Here is a 21,215-nt window from a genome sequence, read left to right on the forward strand (position 1 = left end):
TTTGCAGTAACTCTGTGAAGTAGGCATTCCCATTTTATAGATGTGGTACCTGAGGCCCAGAGAGGTGAGGTCACTTGCTTAAGAGCACATAGCTAGGAAGAGGTAGAGCGAAGATTTGGACCTGCTCATGTGCCATGGTTCCTCTGTCACAGCAGGAGGCATTTGTGGAGTGCCTGCCAGCTTAAAAAGTGCTTTCACATCCATTATCCCATTTGATCCTCACAACAGCCCGGAAGGGAGGCGGTGGTGATTATCTTTAGAAATGAACTCAGACTATAAATGTATAGTTCAGTCTCCATCAAAAGGAATGAAATTAATGATCTGTTATTTCCCCCAAATAACCTGGTATGGTTTCAAAGACTCTGAGTGACTGTATTCAAATTCCAGAAGGCATTGGAATCCTTCCCATAGGAATAGCTGTCATCGTCTTAACTGATTTGATCCCCTTCCCTTCACCCAGCCCTGTTGCCGGGAGCAGTAACACAGTAACTTGGAGTTGATGCCACTATGTTCAGCTCTACTTGGATACATTAATCACAGGTTGACAGGAATAAGATAGAATAACTGCATTTGAGTGTGCTCTTAAAGATATATTTACAGTGCATTTTGGTTGGAACACATCAACTTAGTGAATCTTTTTCTAATCTAATTTAGGCACTTGAGGAGGACCTGAGAGAGAAGGAAAGAGAAATTGCTACAGAGAAGAAAAATAGTTTAAAGAGGGATAAAGCCATTCAGGGTTTAACCATGGCATTAAAATCAAAGGAAAAAAAGGTATGTCTGATACATTTGAAGTAAGATTTTTCTTTATTAGCTTCTATGACTGGTCTGTCCTACCCTGAATTTTTAGCTTTAGATAAAAAGTTTATAAGAGAGATGAGATAGTATAGAAAGTGGGGAAATAATCCTCTAGTCAACTGGGAATTCTTTTGGAGTGTCTAATCCAGTGCTGTCCAAAAGAAATATAATATGAGTTACGTATGTGATTTAAAATTTTATAGTGGCCTCATTAAAAGAAGTAAAAAGAAACAAGTGAAATTAATTTTAATTATATATATTTATCCCTCCAAACATAATCATTTCAACATGTAATTAATAAAAGTAATGAGATAGTCAACACTTTTTTTTCAGAACTATTTGAAGTCCAGATATGTTTACAACACACCCTCAAATCAATCTAACCACATTTCACATGCCAAGAGCCACATGTGGCCAGTGACTGCCACATTGGACAATGCAGGTCTAATCTTTTGAAGGATAACAGAAGAGTGAGATAAGGAGTTTTGGGAGGCAAGGCCATGACTGTGAGTTGGTTAAAGAGCTACCTGAATGTTGCCTTTGTGATCCAAGGTGGTAGCTGATGGTTCTGTGCTGTTTTCTTGTCCTTACTATGGCAATCTATTGTGTCCTAGTAACTATGCAAGGAACAGACACAGAGAAGAAAACCCAGCTCTGCTTGCAAGTCTACTGGGGAAGAAAGAGTGATGAGGGTTGCGATTGAGGGAAGTGTAGGGAGCTGGGGAGGCAGAAGGAAGGGGGCCTGATCCAGATTAGGTATGGATGTCGGGTGTGTGGATGTCGGGTGTGTGGAGCAGTGCTTAGAGGAGGAGGTGCCTGAGCTGCATCTTAAACGATCAGTAGGAGTTAGCTGGGAAGTAAGGTGGACGGGGGGAGAACACTGGTCAAGGCGTTTAGTTAGGAGAGACCCCATATGCATCACAGACAGTTTGGAGTTGTCGTAGCACAAAGTGTAAAACTTAAAGGAGGCGAGAGAAGAAGGTGAAGCTTTTTCAAGGGGCCAACCAGTGGGGGTTGGGGAAACTAATCATATTGAGCTGCTTGAGTGGCACTGAAGGCCACTGAAAACTCTTAAGCACATTTTCATTTTGGAGAGGTCTCTGGCTCTATCTGGAGAGTGAATTGCAGGAGGGAGAGAATAGAGGCTGGGAGACCAGTAACTTCGGTAAGAGCCAAGAAAGGCTGAATTAGAGCAGTGGGCACAGCAAGTAGGAATGGACGGGGAGGGGCTTATTTAAGAAATAAGATTCGAAGTAATTAGAAATAAGGTTGGGAAAATTTGAGGATTAGATGTAGGACTTCAGAGAAGCATAGTGAAGGATGACTTCAGGTGTCTGGCTTGCATGACTAGAGGTATGGTGGTGCCATTGACTCAGCTCAAAGTGTGGATAATGGAGGTTGATAGCAAGATCTGGGACAGTGGTAGATGTGATGAATCTGTTTAGAAAGTGCTGACTTTGAGGAGCCCATACACCATCCAGATGAGATGTCCAGGAGGCAGATAATGTGCATGCCTAAAGTTTGGAGAGTGCTCAGTCCTGAAGAGGTCAATCTAGGAATCCCTTGTGTACAGGTGTGAGTTGAGATTCTGAGAGTTGACCTACTTATCTAAGGAGAGTATAGAATGGGAAAGAAGAAGATTGGTGATAGGACTGCAGAGGACATCAGAATTTCAGGGATAGGGAGAGGAATGCACAAAGGAGACAGAAGGAATGGTTGCAGAAGTAGGAATCTGACCAGGAAACTGGTGGTGTTGCTAAGGCATGGTAGCTTAGGCCTTTTATCCCAACACTTTGGGAGGCTGAGGTGGGAGGATCACTTGAGGCCAGGAATTTGAGACCAGCCTGGGCAATAAGGTGAGACTGTGTCTCTAATAAAACTACAAAAAAGTAGCGGGATTTGGTGGTGTTCACCTGTGGTCCCAGCTACTTGGGAGCTGAGGTGGGAGGCTTGTTTGAGCACGGGAAGTTGAGGCTGCAGTGAGCTGTGATTGGCCACTGCACTCTAGCCTAGGTGACAGAGCAAGACCCTGTCTCAAAAAAAAAAAAAACAAAAAAAAAAACAAACACACAAAAGTAGTCAACATTGTATCACTTGTGGGGAGTTCTAGGCCCAACTGGGACCAGAAGCCTTCAAGTATGTCAGGACACTGGTGTCGGAGCTGCTCTGGGTGCTGGCCAAGTCCAGGGTGTGGCCACGGTGGTTCATGGCCAACTCCAGGGTGTAGGAGAGAGTCACTGGAGAATGAGGAATTTGGGGAATACCCAGGCTAGGTTGTTGGGCAGGTCATTTATACGGACAGTAATAATAGTAACAGTATGACCAAGGTATTATTTTAGCACCGATGCACATTACCTCGTTTAACCCTAACAACACAATAGCTGGGTGAGTGGTGATATCCTCATTTTACACTTGAGGAAATGGAGTCTCAAAGATGTTGAGTACCTTGCCTGAAGTTATCCAGCTAGTAAATGGCTAAACTGGAAATCCCACTCGGATCTTTTCTGATTACAAAGCCCTTGATTATAAGCACGACACAATTGAGCAGGAAAAGCATGTGGGCTGTGCAGAGAGGAGAGCCCAGTTAGATACTTGGCTGGTATTCGTTATATTTCCCCAGGTTGAAGAACTTAACTCTGAAATTGGAAAGCTCAGTGCTGCCTTTGCTAAAGCCAGAGAGGCCCTGCAGAAAGCACAGACCCAGGAATTCCAGGTAAGTGTTCACTTGGCTTAAGTGGCTGTCTCTTTAAGAACTTGGATGATTTTAATAAGGAAAACTGTGGGTGGTCTTTAGATTCGCTCAGTCTAATTAAAGGGAAATTCTCTACCAGATTTGGGAGATTTTCCAGCCCCCTCCTCAATATGGTAATGATAAATACCTCCACAGTTAGGAGTGCTAAGTGTGCTCTGTGCTAAGTAATAATGCAAGATATGTGGATTATCTCATTTAATCTTCACCACCCTGTGGGGAAGGTAATCATCATCCTCTTGTGTTTGTACTTTTTTTTTTTTTTTAAAACGGAGTCTTGCTCTGCCGCTGAGGCTTGAGTGCAGTGACGCAATCTCTGCTCACTGTAACCTCTGCCTCCTGGGTTCAGGCAATTTTCCTGCATCAGCATCCTGAGTAGCTGGCATTACAGCCCACCACCATGCGTGGCTAATTTTTGTATTTTTACTCCAGCCGGGGTTTCACCATGTTAGCCAGGCTGGTAGTGAACTCCTAACCTCAAGTGATCCGCCTGCCTTGGCCTTCCAAAGTGCTGGAATTACAGGAGTTAACCACTGCGCCCGGCCGTATTTGTGAGGTTTTGAGACTCAGGAGGGTGTGCAGCTATTCACTGTCACAGTTAGCAAGTGGCAGAGCCAAGATTTTAGTGTAGTAATTGCTAATAATAGCAAGAGACATTTCTTGAACACATACTATGTGCCAAGGCCTGCTAAGTGCGCTCCATAGATTATCTCAGTTATTTGCACAGCAGTTCTATGCAGTAAGTACGATTAATATCCTTTTTTTTTTTTTTTTTTTAAACTGCTGAGGAAATCCAAGTTAGTTTCTAGTAACTTGCTCAGGGTCCCACAACTGGTAAATAAGAGAGCTAGGATTTGACTCCAGAGCCAATCTGACTCCAAAGACTGTGCTTTTACTGTCATCCTATATCTCCCTTACCTGGCTGCTTTGGTCCCAGCTGCTTTTTTCCAGACCTTGATGTTTTTGACCTGCCTTTTCTCTCCTCCCGCTGTCCCCACAGTGTTGTACTACAAGGACTCCTGCTGGTCAGCCCCTCTTTCTTCCTAATTTTAATTTCATGTTTTAAATTATTGTAACATGTTTCTTCTCATGTTTCTAGTTTTCCTACACAGCTTATACCTATCACTAATAACTTAATAAATCAATAAATTTCATCATCAAAGTAAGTCCATACTGCCTAAAGCTTCCTCCTCCCACCCCTTGCACTGATGTTGCTTTTGGTTGTAACGTAGAAGTTAGAAGTTAAATCTGATTTAAGACTGATTCCCAAAATTCATATCCCATGCCTTATCTTTTGCAGAGCTTTGATTCACAGTAAGAATAATTGAAGTAATTTGGCTTAAATCATGGTACGCTAGGAACATAGACAAATCTTCGCTTTTGGAATCTCAGACTTGCCTTCGCCCACCATTTTGACAGTGGTTGATGAAATGGAGCTAAGATTACACTTTAGACTGTTTCTCTTTTTCCTTGCCTAGAAAATAACAAGCTTCAGAAGCTGAATTCTTAGGGAAATTATGTTTCCCATTGCTTGGGAAAAGATCTGTTGGCTGCTGATAGCTAGAGAGAGCGGTATAAACATTGTGATATTTTACTGGTTATGACGGGCCTTAAAGGAAAGAAAGGAATCTTATAAATTTAAATGTTACCCAGATTTATTACATACATTTAACTTAATAACCCCAGTCTTAGTCAAAAGACTTTAAGAATGAGTTTTGAGGTCTTACAATGTACAGTGTTGGTTGGGTTTCTTATCTTGCAGCACACAGAGATCGGGAGCTGTTGTAACTCCTCAGGTTATACATGTCAGGTTGGCTCTTCAGAGAACCCTCATTTAATCTTTGCCCAAGGAGGTAGCAGATTTACAAACCAGCGAGTTTTTGCAGGACTTGAACTCAAGTCTGTCTTCAAAGCCTATGTTCTTTCCACTCCTCTGATTGTGTGTGAGTAAATGCACACAATACACCTATGTTGGCTATCTCATTGTGAGGCATACGTAGTTTGAATGGTGTACAGATACATGTAAATGCATTTTTTCCCCCATGTATTGGGATCTTTTTGGGATATCATGTGATTTGAGCCAATTGCAGCATGAGTTAAATAGCCAGCGTTCACAGGGTTGGCATCAAGCCTGACACTGAAGCAACAGCAGGTGATATTTAAACTCTTGAAGTGATTGCCAAAGTTCAGAAGTACAGAGGTGTGAATTCTAGTCACTGGTATCACTGTGAAGGTAATAGTGTGGGCTGGCTGCTGCTACCTCCACACTCATTTAAAAAAAAACTTTCAAATTGGAAACGGTATCCTTCCAGCTATTAAAGTAAAAATGCACATTGTAGGAAATTTATAAAATACTTAAAGTAGTAGTGAGAAGTTGATAGAAATCATCAGTAAACTCACCTCTTGCCTTGACTCTGTGCCTCCACTCTAATGCATATTTGTACATATATACATATACACTTTAAAAAATTAAATAGGATCATAATACGTATTTTGTTCCATGACCATTTTTTAAAATTTAACATTCTTGCCATGGCAGTTTATATAGGCCTACCAAGTCTTTTCTTCTTTAATTTTTATCTTGAGATAATTGTAGATTTACATGTACATTCTTTGTACTCTCTACCCAGTTCTCCCAAAGGTAACATCTTGCATAATTGTGATGTAATATCAGGACATTGACATTAGTGCAGTCCTTTGACCTTATTCAGATTTTTAGCAGTTGACATGCATTCATTTGTTTATGTGTGGGGGTGTGTACATGTTTAGCTTTGTGCTACTCAATCTTTTTAAACAACTGAATATAGTCCATTATATGGAGGTAACATTTTTACTGGGAAGAATGTGGAGTGGGACATGGATTTGAACCTTGACTCTGCTCTTGCAGAGAGCAAGCAGTAGTAGTAGTACAGTCTCTGTATTAGTACATTCTCATGCTGCTAATAAAGACATACCCGAGACTGGGAATTTACAAAGAAAAAGAGGTTTAATGGACTCACAGTTCTATATAGCTGAGGAGCCTCACAGTCATGGCGGAAGGCGAAGGAGGAGCAAAGACACATGTTACATGGCACAGGCAAGAGAGCATGTGCAGGGGAACTGCCCTTTATAAAACCATCAGAACTTGTGAGACTTATTCACTATCATGAGAATAGCATGGAAAAAACCTGCCCCCATGATTCAGTTACCTCCCACCAGGTCCCTCCCATGACGTGGGGATTATGGGAGCTACAATTCAGGATGAGGTTGGGGTGGAGACACAGCCAAACCATATCACTAACTCTAACCTTGGGCAAGACATTTGAGCTCTTCCAGCCTGTTTGTGTGTTGTAAAATCTAGATAATCACCCAAGGTTTAAAGATTTAAATAAGAAAGTGTACCTGGGCACAGTAAATGTTGTTAACTCACCCTTAAATTAGGTGGTATTTGGACAAAAACAGAGTACTTTGGTCTGTTTTGCAAATTCTTGGTTAATAGTGTTATTATATATAGCTTTTGGTTTGTGGAACCTCTCTATTATTTTTTGATTGGGAATGAAAGATAGTGGAGTAGGTAAAGGAAAAGCAGAGCTAGATTTATTTATGTTGTACCTACTGAAATGGCAATTTATGTATCATATGCTATATGAGATATATATCATGAGATATATGATATGTGAGATATATATCATGAGACATCTCATATAAGATACATCACATGATACATATGATATACCTCAAATGAGATGTATTGTGATATATCTCATATATGTGATATATGATAGATCTCATATTATATATATCTGATATATGATATATATTTTTTATATATATATATTTTTTTCAGACGGAATCTTGCTCTGTCACCCAGACTGGAGTGCAGTGGTGCAGTCTTGGCTTACTGCAACCTCTGCCTTCTGGGTTCAAGCAATTCTCCTGTCTCAGGCTCCCGAGTAGCTGGGACTACAGGCGCATGCCACCATGCCTGGATAATTTTTGTATTTTTTTAAAAAATTAATTAATTAATTTATTTTTATTATACTTTAAGTTCTAGGGTACTTGTGCATAACGTGCAGGTTTGTTACATATGTACACTTGTGCCATGTTTGTGTGCTGCACCCATCAACTTGTCAGCACCCATCAACTCATCATTTACATCAGGTATAACTCCCAATGCAATCCCTCCCCCTTCCCCCAGTTTTTGTATTTTTAGTAGATATGGGGGTTTCACCATATTAGTCAGCCTGGTCTCGAACTCCTGACTTCAGGTGATCTACCTGCTTCAGCCTCCCAAAGTGCTAGGATTACAGGCGTGAGCCACAGCACCCAGACTGTGTATCATGTTTAGTCTTCACAAGAAGAAAATAGAGACCATTCCTCCCAAAGTGTTGGGATTACAGGCAGTGAGCCATTGTGCCTGGCCAAGGATGTGTTTCTTGATATGAGTGTATTCAGTTTGTGAACATTTGTTTAGCTGTACACGGATGATTTGTGTACCTTTCTGTATATATGCTATATTTAGTGGAATGCTGGTAAACCAGCTTTCAGAAAAAAAAAAAGGAAAAAATAATAATAAAAAAAAAAAAGAGGCCATTACTTCCCATTTCACAGATGTGCATATGTTTGTTAATCATATGTATTTTCTTTAGCTGTGTATTAATGAAATACCACATATTCTTGACTTGTTTTGACCATGGACTTTGCTGAAATTGCAGCCAGTCTCTCAGGCTGGCCATTGAACTAGCATGCTGACCACTTTTTTTTTTTCTCCAAATGAATCTGGGTTTGAGCCATTCTGATGTGGATGAACATTGTAAGTGCTTAGGTTTATCTCTGCTTTTTGTCAACCTAAATAACAGAGAGAATCTCTCGAAGAGAAAATGACACTTATTCAGGAATAGGACATGGCAGTGGGAATACATGTACCATAGCTATGTGCATGTTCAGGGAGGTTAAGGAAGACAACAATTTTTAAAGAAAAATGACAATTACATGATTGTATTGAGATACTTATCCTTAGCTACAAGGATCAATAACAAGGATGACACCAGTCCTAGGTTGGATAGGCAGTTGCTGGGCAGATGTCCTTGCAGAAATATTTTTTTGTGTAGGATTGCAGTGGCCCTTGTGCAAGGTTGTGGTTTTTACAGAGTCTTTTGTGGTAGTTTTTGTTCTGAGGCATTTATGCCTGAGTAATCTGTTTTCATATACCCAAATCTATTTCTCAAGGTTTTTTTAAATTTTTATTTGATTTTTTATTTTTTTAAACACAAGTGACTCCATTTTGATTCTGACAACTTTCACATTTTCAAATGAAGGTCTTCATTTTCTACCATTTAAAAATGACTTAAATTGTTTCTTAAACCATTATTAAAGTAACATGCTCACTTACCTTAAAACATTTGAAAATACAGAGTTATGAAGAAAAAAAATTATAGTCCCACGCAACTAAAGACAGTCACTGTGAAAATCTGTGCTTTTCTTTCTTTCTTTCTTTTTTGAGACGGAGTCTCGCTGTCACCCAGACTGGAGTGCAGTGGCATGATCTCGGCTCACCACAACTTCCACCTCCCGGGTTCATGCAATTCTCTGCCTTAACCTTCACAAGTAGCTGGGACTACAGGCACCACCATCATGCTTGGCTAATTTTTGTGTTTTCAGTAGAGACGGGGTTTCACCATGTTGGCCAGGCTGGTCTTGAACTCTTTACCTCATGATCCACCTGCCCCGGCCTCCCAAAGTGGTGGGATTACAGGTGTGAACCATGGCGCCCGGCTGAAAATTTGCGCTTTTTTTCCTGGTCCTTTAAGAAAATACTTCTTTCATACGACGGTAGACTTTTCTTCCTTAACATCCACATCATAAGAAATATTATCTTGTTGCTTTGGTTTCTGAATGTTGTCTATGTTAATGTTTTTCTTTTCTTAAGAGCCCAGGTTTCTTGATTTGTTTCATGAGGTATGAAAATTAGCTCATCTTTCCTCTCTACCTTCTCTTCTAGGGGTCTGAAGACTATGAAGCTGCTCTATCAGGAAAGGAAGCCCTTTTGGCTGAGCTGCGCTCACAAAACCTCACCAAGAGTGCAGAGAACCACAGACTGCGTAGAAGCATTAAGAAGATCACCCAGGAGCTGAGTGACTTGCAGCAGGAGAGGGAGAGACTGGAGAAGGACCTGGAGGAAGCCCATCGAGAGAAGAGCAGAGGAGATTGCACCATCCGTGTGAGTACCGCCCTGCCCTTCTGACACAGTGGACAGTGCTTTTGGGGCTATGTGGCTGTGTCTGGTTGTGGGGTGATGTTCAGTACAGAAGACTAAAGAAAATACTTCACTTATTATCGCACTACCTAGAAATGACCAGCTTCATTTGATCTATTTGGTATTTCAGTCCTTTTATTCTCTTTCTCTCTCTCTCTCTCTCACACACACACACACACACACACAGAGCGTTATCAAGTTGAAAATACAGTTTTGTATCGTGCTTTTTTAAGTTTAATGTTCTCTGTCTGGTTTGTTGCCATGTAATGAATGTTCTTCAAAAACAATTTTTTTGTGCCAGCATAATATTTCATCACTTGGATGTATTACAATTTATTTAACTAGTTCTTTCTTGAACGGCATTTAGATTATTTTACTTTTTTTTTTTTTTTTTTTGCCTTATGACTTCTGCAGCAAACATCCTTGTACATAAATATTTATCTGCTGATTCTTCCTTTGTTGTTTTTTTTGAGATAGGGTCTCACTCTGTTTCCTGGGCTGTTCCTGAACTCCTGGGCTAAAGTGATTCTCCCACCTCAGTTTCCTGAGTAGCTGGGATTATAGGCACATGCCACCATGCCCACCTCACCAATTATTCCTGATAGAGGTATAATAACTGGGCCAAAGAGTATGAATTTTTTAAGGACTGTTGTATAGATAAATTCAAATTGTTCTACAGAAAGATGATACCAGGTTTCTCTAGGTGATCTTTTTTATGACTGTACTCTATTTAGCATTGGGTATTAGCATTTAAAAATCCTCTCTGAATTTGGTAAGCTTATTAAATTTCAATTATGCTTAAACTTAAATATTCTGTGTCTTTTAATTTAATCCCTCCTCAGAACATAGCCTTGGTGCAATCAGGTAAGATTGGGGTCTGGGTCTGAGTGATCATTGCCATGCAAGTTAATTGAATTGTCTGCCTGAGATCCTGGGCCAGGCAGTCATTAGAGTAGAGGACTCAAAAGAATACCAGTGGTTAGCTCTATGGTGCCTGCTGCTGATGGGGACACCAGGATCCAGAGGTTGAAATCCCAATGTTAACACTGAAGAAAGAATTGAAATGCAGATGTTTGTATATTTTAATAAAATTTTAACAAACATTAATGGGTCCATAAAGGAAATCTAGAAAAATTAGAAAATGGTAGCTATAATTCCACTACCCTAGCAAAGTAACTCTGATTTTCTGTACTGCTGTTCAGTCCTGGTGCACCTGGGCTCCTGGTCTAATCAGATTCTAAATACCATTCTGTCTTTGATCACTTAGTCTATCATAGGCACCATCTCATGGTGTAGGCTCCAGAACGATCATGTTGAATGCTGATGCATACTCTTTCACTGAATAGATTTCACATGATTTACTTAATAATCTCCTTTGTTGGACATTTTGGCTATTTAAATAATGCCACAATGAACGTCTTTTGACATAAGGGTATTTTCTCTTGAAATCCCTAGGATAGATCCTGAGGAGTGAGATTACTGGGTCAGATAGTGCCTATATGTATGTATGTAAATACATATTTTTCGAGACAGAGTTTCACACTGTTGCCTAGACTGGAGTGCGGTGGCATGCTCATAACTCACTGCAGCCTCAAACTCCTGGGCTCAAGGGATCCTACTGCCTCACCCTCCTGTGTAGCTGGGACTTCTGGTGAATGCCACCATGCCCAGCTAATTTAATTTTTGTTTTTTGTGGAGACAGGGTCTGGCTGTGTTGCCCAGGGTGGTCTCAAATTCCTGGTCTCCAGTGATCTTTGCATCTTGGCCTCTGAAAGTGCTGGGATTACAGGTGTGAGACACTGCACCCGGCCAATATTTTATACTGGTTGGTTAATCATGTTGCCAAATTGTTTGTCCAAAAGGCTGGCCCATTTTATGCTGCCACCAGCAATGTTAGAGTGCAGTAGTATATTGCTTGTTATTAAAAGACCTGTTTCTCATATTTATTCAGTGTTATTGAACACAAAATGTATCTGGTTTAGACACTGATGGAATTACAATACTTAACTCCTGAAAGTTTTATTTTTCTAAGGGAGGTGAAAATGCTATACAAGACAAAATGCAAAACAATTTAAAATCCACAGCTAATTAATATAACCTGTACCTCAGTGCAAAAGATCCTGTGTAAAGTGGTAGTCAAGGAAATCTTCTAGGAGGGGCTGACACTTGAGAATGAGAGGGGTCAGATTTGAGTAGTGTGACTTTATGTAGATAAGGTAAAGAAAAGGCTGGCCAGAGGGTCCATTTATACAGCTGCATGTTTCATAATCAATTCTTATATCCTTCACTATTAGATGACAATTTTTTTAGTTTAAAACAATTATCCCCTGTCCCCTACTGCTATTATAATGTTTGTGTGGTAAAATTTGGAAGGCCGAGGATGAGGGGATGATACACACACACACTCTCTCTCTCTCTCTCTCTCATAGATAATATATAATATATAGTTTTTTATATCATAACTTAGTCTTTGTAATCATTTGAGATGGCTGTATAACATCAAGCGTATATACTGTAATTTCCTTAGGCATACCTCTGTTATTAGACATTATTTGTTGGTTTCATAATTTACTTATTCATGTACACTCTGGTGCTTCTAGAAGAATTTTGGGCTGCTGTGGATAAAAAGATGTATTAATGCATAACATGTGTATTTCTTCATATGGAGGTATTTGGCAAGGAATGGAAGGGGACTGTGATGGCAATAGGGCAGGGATTGGGGTGAGTATACTGTGGGTAGGACTTTCTTGTGAGTGATAGAAACCTAGCTTGAACTAAGTTTGGCAGAAAGGGAACTTGATTGCCTTGTGTAACTAAACTGCTGGAAGGACAGGGGCACTGGAAAACTGCCAAGACCAGACTCACTCTCTGAGAGCTGGCTTCTTTTTTTGTATCCATACTCCAGTTCCAAGAGGTTGGACTCATTGCCAGCCATGTTGGGATCACATCTTCCCAATTTATTGCGGAAGAAGAAGAAGGACTCCCACACTTTGCTGCCCTGGCTGGTTTCTTGTCAGGATGGCCAGATGGGTGATGTACTGAGAATCCCAATTTGGGTCACATGTTCATTGTGCCTTGGCAGAAGGGTGTGTGTGTGTGTGTGTGTGTGTGTGTAACATCATTGGCAGCCTCCCCTAGAACCACATGTTTGGAAGGGGATGAGCAGGTACCCAGAGAAAGTGGTATTTTGTTTCAGGGCACTGGGCAGACCAAAAGTAGCTGTATACTCTAAACGCTTTCCTCAGGTGAATATGCCGGTGACTCAGGCTTCCTGGCATCTCATCGTGACTACCTTTATACCTCAAGTTACATAGATGTTTCCAACAAGATGATTTGGCCATGGTTTCCTTCTTTTTGTATAGATATTGCATCACAGTCGTATCTCTAGTTAACTTTTTTATAGTCTAAGAATTTGATGTGTGCATCTCACATGACTGTTCTACACCAGGTCTTGGGAGTACTGGCTTACTCAGAGCCTGAGGAAACATGGTGGGGTGGTGCCTTTGCCTTATGGCGCTAGGATAAATGCACAGGTGGAGCATAACACACTAGCCTTGCGTAACTTCCCAGCTTGTTTCTGGTAACTAGGTTCCTTATTTAACTGGAGCTCACCAGCTGCTACAGCTGTGGCTTTTGGATTGAAACAGAAAAACCTAGACCTTTTGTGATGTTTCTGTCCTGGCAAAAGAAAGGAATCCATTCATACATTCAGCAACATTGAACACTTTGTCCAAGTCCTCTACTAGACAAGGAGAAAATACCATAATAGGGACATGAACAAACTACCACAGGAGCACAGAGAAAGGAAGTGGCTTGCAGGAGCAGGGAAGGCTCCTGGGGAAAGTAACTTTTGAACTGGTTCTGAAGTTTGAGCTAGAGGCTAATAGATAGGCAAGGGAGAGGAGGGTTTTGTGTAGAAGGCAAAGGTTCAGAGGTTGGAGAGGGTATGGTGATTTTGGGGAAGAAGAGTTTGGGGCCGCAGTGAAGGGTGGTTCCTTTAGGGATGTGTGAGGAGATTAACCTGAGAGATGTTGGTTTGTGGAGAGCCTTGGATGCAGAGTCTGGGCACCTGGATTTGAGGTGTAGGCAAGGGGCCCCGGGCGGGGTAGGGGTTGGGTATGCCAGTCAGAGGACTGACAGCATCAGATTTGCAGTTTAGAAAGACTAGTCTGAGGGATGTCTAGAGGATGGATTGCTGAGGGAAAGCCAGGAAGCAAGATGAGAAAAGGCTTTTCCTTAACACAAGTCAGGCTCTGAGAGGTCAGTGTTATGGGGGAAAAGAAAAGGAACCTGTTTCTTTGTAATGGGGATGCTCAGCTGTGGCTTGTAGGGCTTGACTTGGTGCATATTCAATGCTTCATCCACGAGGACTCTAGGATGTTCACCTTTGGGTCCCTTTCATGTTTACGCAAACTTTGCTGCATCCCACAGGTAGGATAAAGAAAACATTGGTAAGAACAACATCCAAAACACAGGTCTTGTTCTGAATTCACATTCAGCTCAACCCTCATTGTCTCTTTGGTTGCTATTCAGAGTGGTAGAAATAAAGCAGGTATGATCCTCCGGTGTAGATTGTACTTTACAGTTTATGAAGATTGCCTGTGTGCCCACGTGATGCTCCCAGCCTTGGGTTTGGGCGTAGAAAATGTTTTTCCCATTTTACAGATTAATCTGTGCCTCAGAATTTGCATTGCTCGGTCATCGTTACATAGATGGTGATATGTATGTGACATGGATTCAGGTCTATGGACTCTATCTAATTTCAGGACTTTGCTAAGATAGTACACTGTTGCTATGCCAAACCATCAGTAATTATGTTGAGAATACTGTGCTTTTGGCAGAAAGGAAGATTGGTATATTTTCAGCTTTTCAACAGACCAGAATAATACATTCTCAAGAACACCCAACTTGAAGTATTCTGGCTAATTGAAGCTGTAAACATTGTAATTTGTTCCTTTTATGTTTCAAAAATACTTGCAGAGGTTTATAGAAAGTCATAAGATTAAATGAAATTAAAAATAAAGGCTTTAGGGTCAAGGAAAAATAAGAGTGACTGGCAAAATGGAACCAGAGTGAGTGTTTTAATTAATTCATTTGAGACAGGGTCTTACTCTGTCACTCAGGCATGATCCTAGCTCACTGTAGTGGCATGATCCTAGCTCACTGCAGCCTAAACCTTCAGGCTCAAGTAATCCTCCTGTCTCAGCCTCGAGGAGCTAGCACTATAGACATGCACTACCACACCTGGCTAATTTGTTAAATTTTTGTAGAGAAAGGGTTTTGCTCTGTTGCCCAGACTGGTCTTGAATTCCTGGCCTCAGGCAATCCTTCTACCTCAGCCTCCCAAAGTGTTAGGATTATAGGTGTGAGCCACTGCGCCTGACCCAGAGTGAGTATATAAAAATGCACATTGTGGCTGGGCACGGTGGCTCATGCCTGTAACCCCAGCACTTTGGGAGGCCGAGGTGGGTGGATCACCTGAGTTGAGGAGTTCAAGACCAGCCTGGTCAACATGGTGAAACCCCATCTCTACTAAAAATACAAAAATTAGCTGGGTGTGGTGGCACCCAGCTACTTGGGTAGTCCCAGCTATTTGGGAGGCTGAGGCAGGAGAATCGCTTGAACCTGGGAGGCAGAGGTTTCAGTGGGCCAAGATCGTGCCACTGCACTCCAGCCTGGGTGACAGAGGGAGACTCTGTCTCAGGAAAAAAAAAAAAAAAAGTACATGTTGTGATATCCTTCACAGTGCTAAAGAGGGGGACTTATAATTCAACTGGTAGTTCCTGGCAGGGAAAGCAAAAAGAGAAAACCAGTTACAAGGTCTCCAGTGTCTGTAAGAGGAACATGTCAAGTGAAAGGACGGCTTTTGCTGACACTGAGGCCCAAGGAAAGAATTGCCTCTGGTGGGCTATTATAAAGAGTACTTTGAGCAGTTTATAGTGTCTTCAACAATACCCCATTCAACAAAAGCTATTCTGCATGGGGCCAGATTAATGTTATCCAAGTAAGTAAGCTTGTAAGTAGGTTTTCTGGGACTATATCTGGCTGTTTCCCATTATTCTCTTTTTCTGGACAAGAACTACAAAATCAGTTGGAAATGCTGCAGCTCTGTTTTACAGATGAGCCCTGACCTAAAGCCTATATATAGGATCCAGAGCAAGCAGTCCTGGTTTTTGTAGCATTCCTTGAATTTTCATGGTAAGCCAATCATTACTCTTGGATGTGATCAAACCATCCTTTGCTCATGCCAACAACATTTATTGCCAGTCTCATTGTGCCTGTTCTTTAGCATTTTGTAGGGAGGCAATTTTTTACTGAAAATTCAGCTTGGTTCAGAGGCTTATGAATTCACTGTGTCTGGTTGTGCATGAACACTGAGAAGTTGAGCCCCGAGAGTCAGTTCTCCATGTTTGTTTGTTTTAATTGCCTGTGATTGCAGTGACCTAGTGCCAGTTGACTCAGCGTGTGTTGTAATTTGCAGTTTTTTTGTTTATTCAACACAAATTTATAGAGTACCTGTAATGATATTGTTAGGCTCTGGTGAATACAAGCTTTGGTTTTTACTTTGGGCATCTTATTTACAATGAAGAAGGTCAAAAAGTGAGGATCACAGATAGATCCCCTGTATTGTAGTATACCTCCTTGCTGCCAAAGGGGCCCGTATCCCTTCAAGGAAATTCAGGAGACCTTTGCAAAAACAAACAAAAAACCCATTGTTCCCAAGTCTATGCCCCAGCTGTGATGTTTAAAGTGGCCTACTCTTGAGGTTAGTAACAGGGATGCTGCTTGGATCCTCACATCTTTGCCTTCATTTGATACATTGTCAGAGCCAGAGACCTGGGCTTTCCTTTTAGTGTGTGTGTGTGCACACGTGCCTGAATGTGTGTGTTTGGTGATGGGGGAGAGAAATCTTTATTTTAGGTGCACTCTCTCTGGTTCAGGTACTTAGTGGTGGGTGCGGGAGAGAAGCAAGCTAAGGTTTTTTTGTTCTCCTTTATAAGCAACATATATCAGACTTTGGCTTAGTTGTATTCCCCAGACTGTTTCAGAATGCTTTCATCTGTTATGAGACCTGTCATCTGCTACCCTGACAAGTGTGTGCTTCAGTACCTGGGCACTTAGCTCTGTGGGGATGCATTTGTTGGCTAAAGCCCAAAAATCTAATTAAAGTTGTACCTGTCACCCAGCTGGCTAATCCCATGTGCTTTGACAGGAGTGGGTTTAATTTCAGGGTAGTTCAGCCTGAACCTCCCAGTTCTCACGTGTACTCATTGATGGATATCTCCAAATGAGATTGTGACAGCATTTAGAACATCTTTTGGTAAATCAGAATCAAAACATGGCATTTGGAGACAGTGTCTCTACAGGCTGGTTGGTTAGGGCTAAGACCACAGACCTGAGATAGTATATTTTTTACTAAGGGCCAAAGCTCTCCTCTTGCCCTAAATATATATATATATATTATGTGTGTGTGTGTGTGTGTGTATGTGTGTGTGTGTGTATACATGAATTAGGTGTGAAGATTTTGAGTTGGTATCTTTATAGAATAATGTGCAGTTTAAATGACCTATGTTGGAAGAAGTACTATCTTTGCAAATTCCAGTTTCTTATGAGAGAGGCTGAAAGCAGAAACACTGGAGTCAAACTGGTTTGGAGTCCTGGCTCCATTACTTACTAGTTGTTGAACTGTGAACCAGCAAATTTGCCTCTTTGAACCATGGTATGCCCATTTCTTATCAGAATAATAACGGTTAGTTGTTAGGTTTATCTGAGAGAGGGAGTGACGCTTAGCATAATACTTGACACATCATAAATGAGCAATAATTGGTAGCTATTTTGATGATGATGCCTTGGCCTCGGGCCCTAGCAACATAGCAATTTCAGTGGCCATCTTTGGAATAGCGGAAAATAGTTCTCAACTCGGGTTGCAATCTCAGCTTCACTTACAAGTGCTTAACTTCTAAGCCAACAGCTTAAACTTGCTAAACTTATGTTCACTCCCCTAAAATGGGGTTGATTATATGTATTTTAGGATTAAACAAGTGAATAGTAAAATGAAATGTGTGAGAAAATGCCTACCATGGTTCCTGGCACAGAGAAGTTGATGCTCAGTATATGTGATTCCTTCTTTTCTGTCCTGTTTTCCTGCTTTTAATTGTGTGGCAGGTACTGGCTCAGGACTTTGAATGACAAATCATCACCTGCTGGAATCTATCAGATGCTGTTGATTAATAAATGTTGTCTTCCCTTTTACCAGCCAAGTCACCAAAGCTATAAATTTCTTCCTTGATCAACAGTAACCTCTCCTCTGAAGAAAGTGCTTGTCTGTTCCTTTCCAGCTGATTGATCCCTCTAGGAAGGGTCGGAGCACTCTTCTATTGAGAAACTCCGGAGATTCTCAGTGGCTCGCACCTGGGGCTGCTGTTAAAGCTGCTTTAAAAGGCTGTCCCCAACAGTTTTCATATGGAATTGCCGTAATCTCCATGGGGCACAAACAGGGAGACTTTCCCTTATGTCACCTTCTCATTTTATCATTTCTGTGCCAGGCTCTGTCCTGGTCCCTAGTAGTACAGGACTAAATCAAAGCATACACAGTTTCTGAAGGAATCTAGTGAAGAAATAGCATAGACATACAAAGAGCTAATTAAAATATAGCATGATAAGTCCTAATAGTGGGATGGACTGAATGCTTTGTAAGCGCAGAGAATGGAACTGTGCTAAGAGGCTAGAAAAGAAGGGAGGGAAGGCTTCACAGAGGAAGTGGATTTGAGCTGAGACTTGAAGGATAGGTAGCTGTTTGCCTGGGGGAATGGGAGGTGGGAATGCATTCCTAGTAGCAGGAAGGCCTGTGTCAAGGTTTGGGGTCCATGAATGAGCCTGGCTCATGGGGAACAGTGAGTGGGGCTGGAGGAGGGGGCAACTGGTGAAAGCTGCATCAAGCCCTTTGCTCAGAACTTGTGCAGTCATCACAGCTAGTACCATACTGTTAGGTGAGGCACATGTTTGTTAGTTCTTTATGCCAAGGACTGTTGCATTGTGGTGGCCTCCAAGTTTTTTTTTCCTCCAGCATATGAATTGTTTGTTTGAATGAACTGTTATGGAGAGAAAACACAAAAGTGGAGCTGCTCAGGGTGAAGTGAGGTAGGAGGCCTGGCACCCACCTCCCTGCATCATCTGTTTCCACCACAGCCCCCAGGAGCAATGAGGCTCCACAAAATGTGGCTTGAACACCACTCTCACCTACTAATTCTGGAAATTCTCCTTACATCACAGAGTACCTCTTCCTCATTAAGACTGTGGAGAAATTTCCTTTGTATATTTACAGGTAACCACTGAGCACTTTGATAAGCTTTCTCGCAGTGAAACCTGATAAGGTGGAAATTTGATGGATGAGAACCTTCTCATTCTCCATCTGGCCAGAGATAAAACAAAACTAGCAGGCTGGAGGAGGAAGTGTGAGGGCTTGGCCTTTCATTTCTAATGTGATTCTAAGATTTTAGGACCTGTTATTTTTCAAACAATGCAGTTACATTTTTTTTTTTTTTTTTTTTTAAATCAGCCAGTCTGCTCAAAGAGAGCCCTGCCATGCAGAGGCAGCTCTCAGTCCATTGCTGGTCTGGAGTGCACCTGTGAATCTTAAGGGAAAATTGCCCATTAGTATAGAAATTGAGGCCATTAGTTGACATCATCATACAGGTCTTGCTGTGGCAGCACTAACTTTAAATTAAGGCGGTAGTCTGATATAGGATAGGGCTCTTTTTTTTTTTTTTTTTCCCCTGTATAAACCCTTTGTTCAGAAGCAAATAAAACAGATGCACCCAGGGGGGCTTTGCAGATTCCTTAGGATGGTGGCTTTTTGTATTGAAATCAAATATAATTTTCTGTGTTCTTCCCTAAGCTACTGAGTCAATTTCTAGAGGAAGGCCCAAGAACATGTAGTTAGAGGATACTGATATCCAGTCATGTTTGGGTATTCCTAATCCTAGAGCTTTTTGGGTTTGGCTTGTAAAACCACTGGCATAGTAAAAAGAATATAGGTAGACCTGGTTTCAAATCCTGCTTCCACTACTTTTTACCTATGTTACTTGGGTTAAGTTGCTTGAAGTCTCTGAACTTCAGTTTTCTGATTGGTAAAATGGGTATAATTAAAATACAGACATCCCTCAGGAGATATTAGAGATTGGAATAAAGTAAGTCATATGAATTTTTTGTTTACCAGTGAATATAAAAGTTATGTTAATACTATACTGTGGCCTATTATGTGTACAACAGCATTATGTCTAAAATAACAACATACATACCTGAATTAAAAATACTGCGAAAAATACTAATGATTGTCAGAACTTTTAGCTAGTTGTAGTCTTTGTTGGTGGAAGGGCTTGCCTCAGTGTTAATGGCTGCTGACTGATCAGGGTGGTGGTTGCTGCAAGAATGAAGTTTGCCACCTTGATTAAGTCTTCCTTTCACAAAATATTTCTCTATAGCATGTGATGGTGTTTGTAGCATTTTACCCACAATAGAAATTCTTTCAAACTGGAGTCAGTCCTCTCAAACCCTGCTACTGCTTTATCAACCAAGTTTACATAATATTCTAAGTCTTTTGTTGTCATTTCAACAATGTTCACAGCATCTTGAGATGGAGAAGATTCCACCTCAACAAACTACTTTCTTTGCCCATTCATAAGAAGTAATTCCGTATTTGTTCAAGCTTTATCATGAGATAGCAGCAATTCAGTCACATCTTCAGACTCCACTTCTAGTTCTCTTCCTATTTTCACCACATTAGCAGTGAAGTGAAGTCTTGAATCCCTCAAAGTCATCCATGAGGGTTGGAATCAGATTCTTCCAAACTCCTGTAATGTTGTTATTTTGACCCTTCTTATGAATCACAAATGTTCTTAAGGGCATTTGGAATAATGAATCCTTTCCAGAAGCTTTTCAGTTTACTTTGCCCAGATCCGTCAGAGGAATCACTCTTTACAGATGTATTTCTTAAAGACTTGAAAAGTTAAAATTACTCCTTGATCTGTGGGTTACAGAATGCATGTTGTGTTAGCAGGCATGAAGACAATATTCATCTTCTTGTACATCTCCATCAGAGCTCTTGGATGACCAGGTGCATTGTCAACAAGCAGTGATATTTTATTTTTTAAAACATTTTTTATATTTTTTATTTTTTTATTTTTATTATTATTATACTTTAAGTTCTAGGGTACGTGTGCATAACGTGCAGGTTTGTTACGTATGTATACTTGTGCCATATTGGTGTGCTGCACCCATCAACTCGTCAGCACCCATCAACTCGTCATTTACATCAGGTATAACTCCCAAAGCAATCCCTCCCCGCTCCTCCCTCCCTGCTTCCCCCTCCGCATGATAGGCCCCAGTGTGTGATGTTCCCCTTCCCGAGTCCAAGTGATCTCATTGTTCACT

The 21,215-nt window shown here is 41.1% G+C and overlaps 1 protein-coding gene across 3 annotated transcripts in view; it reads left to right on the forward strand.

Annotated features, from left to right (window-relative positions):
- Positions 1 to 21,215, forward strand: part of CDK5RAP2 (CDK5 regulatory subunit associated protein 2) — a 205,825-nt gene that overhangs the window by 50,857 nt on the left and 133,753 nt on the right. For all 3 annotated transcript variants that reach the window (XM_023223670.1, XM_023223672.1, XM_023223671.1), the window contains exons 10-12: positions 655 to 774; positions 3,419 to 3,511; positions 9,528 to 9,746. In XM_023223670.1, coding sequence (XP_023079438.1) covers positions 655 to 774; positions 3,419 to 3,511; positions 9,528 to 9,746 — 432 coding nt within the window. The remainder of the gene's footprint in view (positions 1 to 654; positions 775 to 3,418; positions 3,512 to 9,527; positions 9,747 to 21,215) is intronic.

This window comes from Piliocolobus tephrosceles, chromosome 14 (assembly GCF_002776525.5).
Source record: "Piliocolobus tephrosceles isolate RC106 chromosome 14, ASM277652v3, whole genome shotgun sequence".
Classification (NCBI taxonomy): Eukaryota; Metazoa; Chordata; class Mammalia; order Primates; family Cercopithecidae; genus Piliocolobus; species Piliocolobus tephrosceles.